Here is an 8,040-nt window from a genome sequence, read left to right as displayed (position 1 = left end):
CCCCAAGTCCCTATTGCGGCCCCCGCCCCGCCCCTGCACGTTCTGCAGGGCCTCACCACTGGTCTCCCTTCCAGGGCTCGGCCCCAGCTCTTCGGCACTGCTCTCCGTGTCCGGTAGGTCTCTCTCAGTCCCAAGCACAGGCCCCAAGCTGTCGGGGCGGCGGGGGCGGGGTGGGGAGCGACCCTCAGGTTTGCAGCGCGAGAGGTTCCCGACAGCTGTTCCCGGGGAGGAGAGTGTGTGGGAAGGCTGGCTGGGGCGAGGAGCTGGGGTGTAGCTGGGGAAACACACCTGAGCCTAGTGTGTTGGGGAATGGCCCTTGTCCTCCCCCCGCCCCACGCACACCCCGTTCCCTCTACTCCCTCCGGCCCCTCTCCTGGCCCCCACCAGAGTACAAGAAGAAGTACAGAGAGCACGTCCTGCAGCAGCATGCCAAGGTGAAGGAGCGGAACGCCCGCTCGGTCAAGATCAACAAGCGCTTCACCAAATTGCTCATCGCGCGCGAGGGCGCTACGCTGGTGGACGAGGCTCCGGGGCTCGCGGAGGAGCAGGAGCCAGAGCGCGCTCGGCGCTCGGACACCCACACCTTCAACCGCCTGTTCGGCCGCGACGGAGAAGGTCAGCGGCCTCTGACCGTGGTGCTGCAGGGCCCGGCGGGCATCGGCAAAACCATGGCGGCTAAGAAAATCCTGTACGACTGGGCGGCAGGCAAGCTGTACCACGACCAGGTGGACTTCGCCTTCTTTTTGCCCTGCCGCGAGCTGCTGGAGCGACCGGGCACGTGCAGCCTGGCCGACCTGATCCTAGACCAGTGTCCCCACCGCAGCGCGCCGGTGCGGCAGATGCTCGCGCGCTCGGAGCGGCTGCTCTTCATCCTGGACGGCGCGGATGAGCTGCCGCCGCCGGGGCCCGGCGAGGCCGCGCCCTGCACAGACCCCTTCGAGGCGGCAGACGGCGCGCGGGTGCTGGGCAGCCTGATGAGCAAGACGCTGCTGCCCCATGCCCGCCTGCTGGTGACCGCGCGCGCCACCGCCCCCGGGAGGCTGCAGAGCCGCCTGTGCTCACCGCAGTGCGCGGAGGTGCGCGGCTTCTCGGACAAGGACAAGAAGAAGTACTTCCACAAGTTTTTTCGGGACGAACGGATGGCGGAGCGTGCCTACCGCTTCGTGAAGGAGAACGAGACGCTGTTTGCGCTGTGCTTCGTGCCCTTCGTGTGCTGGATCGTGTGTACTGTTCTGCGCCAGCAGCTCGAGCTCGGCCAGGACCTGTCGCGCACCTCCAAGACGACCACGTCTGTGTACCTGTTCTTCATCGCCAGCGTCCTGAGCTCGGCGCCTGCCGCCGATGGTCCCCAGATGCAGGGCGAGCTGCGCAAGCTGTGCCGCCTGGCCCGTGAAGGCACCCTCCGGCACAGGGCACAGTTCGGGGAGAAGGATCTGGAACGACTGGCACTTCGCGGCTCTAAAGTCCAGACGCTGTTTCTCAGCAAGAAAGAGCTGCCGGGCGTGCTGGAGACGGAGGTCACCTACCAGTTCATGGACCAGAGCTTCCAGGAATTCTTCACCGCGCTGTCCTACCTTCTGGAGGATGAGCGGGATCTCGGGGCACCGGCTGACAGTGTAGGAGCGCTTCTGCGGGGGGACACCGAGCTGCGCTGCCACCTCACGCTCACCACGCGCTTCCTCTTCGGGCTGCTGAACACAGAGCGCATGCGCGACATCGAGCGCCACTTCGGCGGCGTGGTTTCAGAGCGCGTGAAGCAGGAGGTCCTGCGGTGGGTGCAGGAGCAGGGCCAGGGCCGCCCTAGGGCGGCAGCTGAGGGGGCCGAAGAGACCGAGGAGCCAGAAGAGGAGGAGGGCGAGCTCAACTACCCGCTGGAGCTGCTCTACTGCCTGTACGAGACGCAGGAGGGCGCCTTTGTGCACCAGGCGCTGCGGGGCTTGCCTGAGCTGGAGCTGGAGCGAGTCCGCTTCAGCCGCATGGACCTGGTCGTCCTGAGCTACTGCGTAAGGTGCTGCCCTGCCGGGCAGGCACTGCGGCTGGTTAGCTGTGGACTGGTCCCCGCGCAAGAGAAGAAAAAGAAGAAGAGCCTGATGAAACGGCTGCATGGCAGCCTGAGTGGCAGCTCGTGAGTCTACGGGGCAAGATGGCCCTCGGTGGGGGGAATGTGTGTGCCCCTGCGTCGGTCTGGGTGGGGGAGCACGTCCACACCGGACGCCTACTCCCCCAGAGGAGGATCGCACCCCCTTGCAAGGCAGCCTCCCAATGTCCATCTGTCCATCTCCTTACCCAGAGTGCCCTTGCCATGCCAACGCCCATCTGTCCACATCCAAGGCAAAACCTCCTAGCAAACCTCCGTGCGGCTCTGGCCCAGCTTTCTAATAAGTTCTGGAATACACTATGCCTGCTGTGCCCTGAGCTTTGAACCTGCTGTTCCCTCCACCCAGAACACTCTGTTCGCTGCCTATCATCTGTGCTTTGCCAGGCTCCCCCAGCTGGCCTGGGACCCCTGTGGCCCCAGAAGTGCCCCATAGACTGCTGTATGCCATGACATCTACCCAGGTCTATCCCCTTCACCAGAACCTCAGCTCCTTTGGGACAAATTGTCTTAGCTCCAACCCAGACTTGACCCAGAGCTCAGCGTCTGTTGAGATAATGAACGTCAGGATATTGGCAGGGGCTGGGGCTGGGGACGCCCACTGCAGGTGCAAGGATAGACCCACCTCGGAATGTGAGTGACATGCCGCCCCACACGGGCTGGACTCATATAGACAGCTTCAGCGGGGAGGTGCACGGGCCCCAGCTCAGAGGTTTCACTCTGGGTTTGGAGTGAAGAGGGTGGAGGGGCCCTGGCTCAGTTTGGGGTTGAGGGCAGAGGCAGCTCTGACACCTCAGGACCACTGGAAAGAGGTAGGAACTGGAAGGGGACGGGTGGGCTTCACCTTGCTCTCTCTCCTAGCAGTTCACAAGCCACCATGAGAAAACCCCAGGCCTCTGCACTACGTTCACTCTTCGAGGCCATGACTGACCAACACTGTGGTCTGAACAGCCTGACGTGAGTGGCCATGCCCCCACCCCTCCCTTGGAAGGCATGCAAAGCAGGGACGGAGGAGTAGCCCCGTCTGGAAACGGCTGAGGGGACAGGCTGAGAACCTGTGGCCTCTGGTGTCCCGGGCTGGGGTCAACAGGCTGTGCCCACACAGGACGGAGGAGGAAGGAGGGGATGGGGACAGGGGTCCAAGACCAGCTTCGGTGTTAGTTAGGAAGGAGGGTTTGGCCCCAGTTTGAGTGGAAAGCATGGTGCAGCTAAGCATTCTGGGGGAGGGTTAAAGAAGACCGGAACATGCTTTCCTTCCAAAGAAAGGAAGCAAACAAACGAAGGAAGGCTGCTGGGTGCTGTTGGGAGTGCTGGGCAGGCCCTCTGAACTCTTACAGGCGGTGGAGGGAAGTAGTGGGGCACAGGCTCTGAGCCCTTGGGCAAGTCAGTCTGTCTGAGCTTGTTTCTGCCCCTATGAAGTGGAGCCAGCAGACTCTGCCTCAGAGGGTTCGTGTGAGAGTTAATGTGGCAACACTGAGTACATGACCCATGACCTACCACCAAGCGGGCAGGAAGAAAGAGGAGCTGAGGAACTAGTGCTGGTGGCAAGGTGACGTGGCCACGTAGCTGGGGGGGGGATTCCAGCAACCTGGAGACAGACAGGGGGAGCCAGGAAGGCCATCGGCACATTTGGCCCATCGATTCTGCCCCTGACTGAATGTGTGAAGATGTTCGTCACGGCATTATTTATAATGGCCAAAAAGTAGAAACACTACAGGTGCTCAATTGTCGGGGACCGGCTAATTGAATAACCTATGGCCTACCTTAACTCGACGGACAAGGATATGCAATTAACCACGTGGACAGTAAGGTCTAAGGTAGTGCGCTGTGTCCTAAGGGAAAAGCGGAGTGCGGTCCAGCACTGGCATATATGGCCAAGGCTCCCCAGGCACACATGTGGCGACAAAGGGTGAAGGAAACTCTGTTCCTGCGGAGCCAACATATCGCCAGAGGGGACCTCAGCCACCCAAGGACGGGGCAGTTTGCAGAGCTGGGGTGTGGCAAGGCAGCCAAGGGGCCCGAACGCAGACCCGTGTGCCTCTTGACCACAGGCTGTCCCGCTGCAAGCTGCCCGACTCTGTCTGCCAAGACCTCTCTGAGGCCCTGAGGGAGGCCCCCGCCCTGAGGGAGCTGGGCCTGCTCCACAACCAGCTCAGCGAGGCCGGCCTGCGCGTGCTGAGCGAGGGCCTGGCCTGGCCCCAGTGCCGGGTGCAGAAGCTCTGGTGAGGCCTGGCCTGGGAGACTAAGGAAGGGGCAAGGGCAGGGTCGTGGGCCAGGGGCGGGAGGGGGGAGTGTCCACTGCAGTCCTGAGTTCCCCTCCCCTCAGGGTGCAGCAGCCCGGCCTCCAGGAAGCACTTCATTACCTCATCAGCATGCTCAGGCAGAGCCCAGCGTTGACTACCCTGGATCTCAGTGACTGTCACCTGTCAGAGTCCATGGTAACCTACCTGTGTGCGGTCCTACAGCAACCAGGATGCCGCCTGCAGACCCTCAGGTGGAGGCAGGGGTGGGAGAGGTGCTGGGGACTCAGCCCCTCAACGGTGGGTTGGGCTGGGTGCCTGGGGACTTCCCCTGGACCCCTAAGTGGAACCCCTCCCGGGGCCCCCCGAGCGACCACACTCAAACCCAGCCCCTGGAGAGCCGTGCTCCAAAGCCCTGGCCCCAGCCCTTGGCTTCAGTCACTCTACCAGACCAAATGTCCATCTGTCATCTGGTGCCCATGGCAAGTCTGGGCCAGTGATCCCAACACCCTGTTACTCCCCCAAAGGCTCTGGCCCCCAGCCCCTAACCCCTTCCCCCAGTCTCTGATGGCCCTGCCTAACCACCTTTTGTCACTGCATGCCTTTAGCACAGCCCAGGCCAACAGCCCCATCACTGCCCCCACACTGCTGCCCTGTTACTGTCCCCCTAGCCTTGGCCTCAGCTTCCCCAACCTACTCCCACTTGTGTTCTGTGTGCACGACTACAGTCTGACTTCCATGGCGCTGAGCGAGCAGTCGCTGAAGGAGCTGCGGACAGTGAGGACGGCAAAGCCAGGTCTGGTCATCTCCCACCCAGCACTGGACAGTCACCCCAACCCTCCCACAGGATTCAGCAGTGCCCTCTGAGGCCCTGAAGGCCAGGGGAGGACTCTAGGCAGCCCTACGGAGTCGACTTCTTCATCCCAAGGGCAGGAAGGTGTTGCTCTCAGCTCTGGGCAGCTCTTTGGAGCCTGAGGAGCTGGGGGCAGGCAGGTGGGAGGCGAGGACACATGTGGTCCCTTACCTGGGGAAACTGAGAGCTCCCAGTCATCGAGCACCTACCCTGTGTTGGCCTTCACCTGGTGTGTTCAGTGCAGAGCGACCCCTTCACTGATCCCATCCCCATCTGCACTATGGGCCCCACAGACCCAACAACTCTGTCCCTGGTCACGGGAGAGCAAGCAGCGGCTGACCCCTGACCAAAGGTGGGCAGGTCACCATTCCTCCCCAGGAATTTGTGTCTTGGCATTGGGAGCGAAGCCATCCCTGAGGCTGTGTAGTCCCAGCCCAGAGGTGCCCATTCACCTTCTAGGTCTTCAGGGACGGAGACCAGGGGAGAGGGGAGATGGAGCAGCAGCTGGGACTCTGGCTGGGAGCCATGATGGCACGGGTGGTAGACAGCCTGCCCCCCACCCCATGCACTGATAATACATTCTCCTTTGGAGTCACTTCTGTTGATTTCTGTTGCACGTGGCCAAGCATCCTAACAAGTGCTTACAATCTTTCCTTTGGTCCCCAATCCACCTGTATGGGGTGGGGTTGTGTTCCCCATTTCCCAGATGAGGGAACTGAGGCTCAGGGTTATAGCCTGACTACAGGAAGCTCTGAGGCAAGACCTGGCTTTGATGAACAGGGCCAGCAGTGGACAGCTCCCGAATCCTAAGGTCTCTGCTCTACACTGCAGGGCTTGACCAGCTCCTGAGACCTCAGTCCAGGTGGATGAGAACCATGGGAGTCAGTGCCTTCACTTCTCGGGGGAAACTCCCTTCCATAATCACCTTTCAAGTCCAGCCATTCATTCCACAAAACAGACAAACCTCCCCTCCTGAAACCTGGCAGGAAGACAGACAATAAACATGTATAGACAGGGGCCAACCAGTGCTCTGGGGGAACATGAAGTAGGGCAAATGAGGGAGGACAATGGAGCCAAGCGAGGCTTTCCTGTTACAAGTCAGGGGTCTGTGGAAGTCTGAGGACAGGGCATTTGAAAACAGAAGGATGTGAGGCATCAAGCCCCGAGAATATCTCGAAGAAAGTGTTCCAGGTAAAGCAACAGCCAAGTACAAAGGCCATGAAGAGGAGTGTCTTAGCCAGCTCGTCTGCCATGACAAAAATACCATAAACTGGGGGGCTTATCAAACACAGGAATTTATTTCTCACAGTGCCGGAGGCTGGGACGTCCAAGACGCCAGTCAATCTGGTGTCTGGTGAGGACCCTCTTCCTGGTTGCAGAGGGCTGTCCTCTTGCTGTTTCTTCACATGGTGGAAAGAGCAGGCTAGCCCTCAGGACTTTTCTTGTAAGGCCTCTAATCCCACTCTTGACAGCTCTTGACCTAATTACCCCCCAAAGGCCCCACTTCCAAACATGGTCACACTGGTGGATTTGGGGGCACACATTCAGTCCACAGCATGCTTGGACTGTTACAGAAGTCGCAAGGAAGCTAGAGTGGCAGCAGCGGACTGGGGGAGGGGGTCAGGGTGGGGTCAGGGATGCTGGCTGGCCTGTCCTCCAGGTGAGGTGCGCACCACTGGAGGCTTCTTTTTTTTTTTCTTTTTCTTTTTTTTTTTAAGATTTTATTTATTTATTTGACAGAGACAGGCAGCGAGAGAGGGAACACAAGCAGGGGGAGTGGGAGAGGAAGAAGCAGGCTTCCCGCCGAGCAGGGAGCCCCATGCGGGGCTCGATCCCAGGACCCTGGGATCACGGCCTGAGCGGAAGGCAGATGCTTAACGACTGAGCCACCCAGGTGCCCCCACCACTGCAGGCTTCTGAGCAGAAGGCACAGTCTGCCCCATCACTCTCCGGGTGGCTGCGGCTCGGTGTTAACAAGGACCATAGAGGGCAGAGCAGAAGCAGAGTGTGGACTGTGTTTATCCAAGAAGACAGCTTGGTCTTGGAGCTTGCAGTGGGGACGGTGAGAGCTGGCAAGTGCAGTACAACAGGACCTTTGGTTGGAAGTGGGGGGGGGGGGACAGAGGGGGCCTGAGCAGCTGGACCAAGGTGGAGTCTCCAGCACCTGTACTGGGGGAGTTGCAAGAAGAGCTGGTTTCCAGGGACACGTTGAATCTGAGTGTCTCTGGCGGGGCCCAGTGGTCAGAGCACAGACATGTGGGTCAGGCCAGGGCCAGAGAGGCAAGGAGACAGGCCCAGGGCCCAGCCCTGGAGCATCCAGGTGGACAGGTGGGGGAAACGAAACGGAGTCTGAGAGCAGAGGCTGGGGAGAGCCAGAAGGTGGGGCCAGAGCAAAGGGAGGGACTTCTCCTGGGGGCTCACGGAGGGAGAGACACAGGAAGCCGAGACCGGACCGGGGCAACCGTGCACCAAAGGCCCCTGCCCCTCTCCTATCCATCCCTGGACGCATCCCTGAGGTCAGAGTTCAAACTGTGCTCCTCACGCAGTTTCCTGCGAGCGCCACCCGCGCACCAGTAGCACCGGGTCTGCACACGGAGCCACGCACCCGGTCGCCTGCCCAGCTGCCCCGCCCTGCGCGGCCCTGGGGGCGGGGACCGCAAGGCCTTCCGGCCACGGGGCAGCGGCAGGCTACTTCCCGCTTCGGCCTGGAGGGGCGACGCTGAGCGGGCTGGAGCCTGGGGACCTACAGGGCTGCGGTGAGCCCCAGAGACCCTCCCCAGCCTGCCTCCCGGAGCTCCGGCTCCTTCCCCGCCCCCGCCCCGGGCCGCTTGCCTCCGCACCCCCCCCCCCCG

The 8,040-nt window shown here is 61.3% G+C and overlaps 2 protein-coding genes across 9 annotated transcripts in view; both read left to right on the top strand.

Annotated features, from left to right (window-relative positions):
• NLRP6 (NLR family pyrin domain containing 6) overlaps positions 1 to 5,783 on the top strand; it is an 8,877-nt gene extending 3,094 nt beyond the window's left edge. Inside the window, exons 5-9 of the mRNA XM_040638804.1 lie at positions 118 to 2,125; positions 2,957 to 3,052; positions 4,147 to 4,317; positions 4,422 to 4,589; positions 5,064 to 5,783. Of these exons, the coding sequence (XP_040494738.1) occupies positions 118 to 2,125; positions 2,957 to 3,052; positions 4,147 to 4,317; positions 4,422 to 4,589; positions 5,064 to 5,202 (2,582 nt within the window). The 3' untranslated portion in view covers positions 5,203 to 5,783. The remainder of the gene's footprint in view (positions 1 to 117; positions 2,126 to 2,956; positions 3,053 to 4,146; positions 4,318 to 4,421; positions 4,590 to 5,063) is intronic.
• A 1,295-nt stretch (positions 5,784 to 7,078) lies between these two features.
• Positions 7,079 to 8,040, top strand: part of PGGHG (protein-glucosylgalactosylhydroxylysine glucosidase) — a 7,329-nt gene continuing 6,367 nt past the window's right edge. For 2 of the 8 annotated variants that reach the window (XM_040639775.1, XM_040639772.1), the window contains exon 1: positions 7,106 to 7,944. The gene's annotated coding sequence lies outside the window, so the exon portion shown is untranslated. Of the gene's footprint in view, positions 7,945 to 8,040 lie in introns of all 8 variants that reach the window. The other 6 variants (XR_005837207.1, XR_005837206.1, XR_005837205.1 and 3 more) reach the window with 6 other exon arrangements.

This window comes from Ursus maritimus, unplaced genomic scaffold, assembly GCF_017311325.1.
Source record: "Ursus maritimus isolate PB19 unplaced genomic scaffold, ASM1731132v1 scaffold_23, whole genome shotgun sequence".
Classification (NCBI taxonomy): domain Eukaryota; kingdom Metazoa; phylum Chordata; class Mammalia; order Carnivora; family Ursidae; genus Ursus; species Ursus maritimus.
Note: the sequence above shows the minus strand (reverse complement) of the source record. Positions and strands in the feature narration are given on the sequence as shown.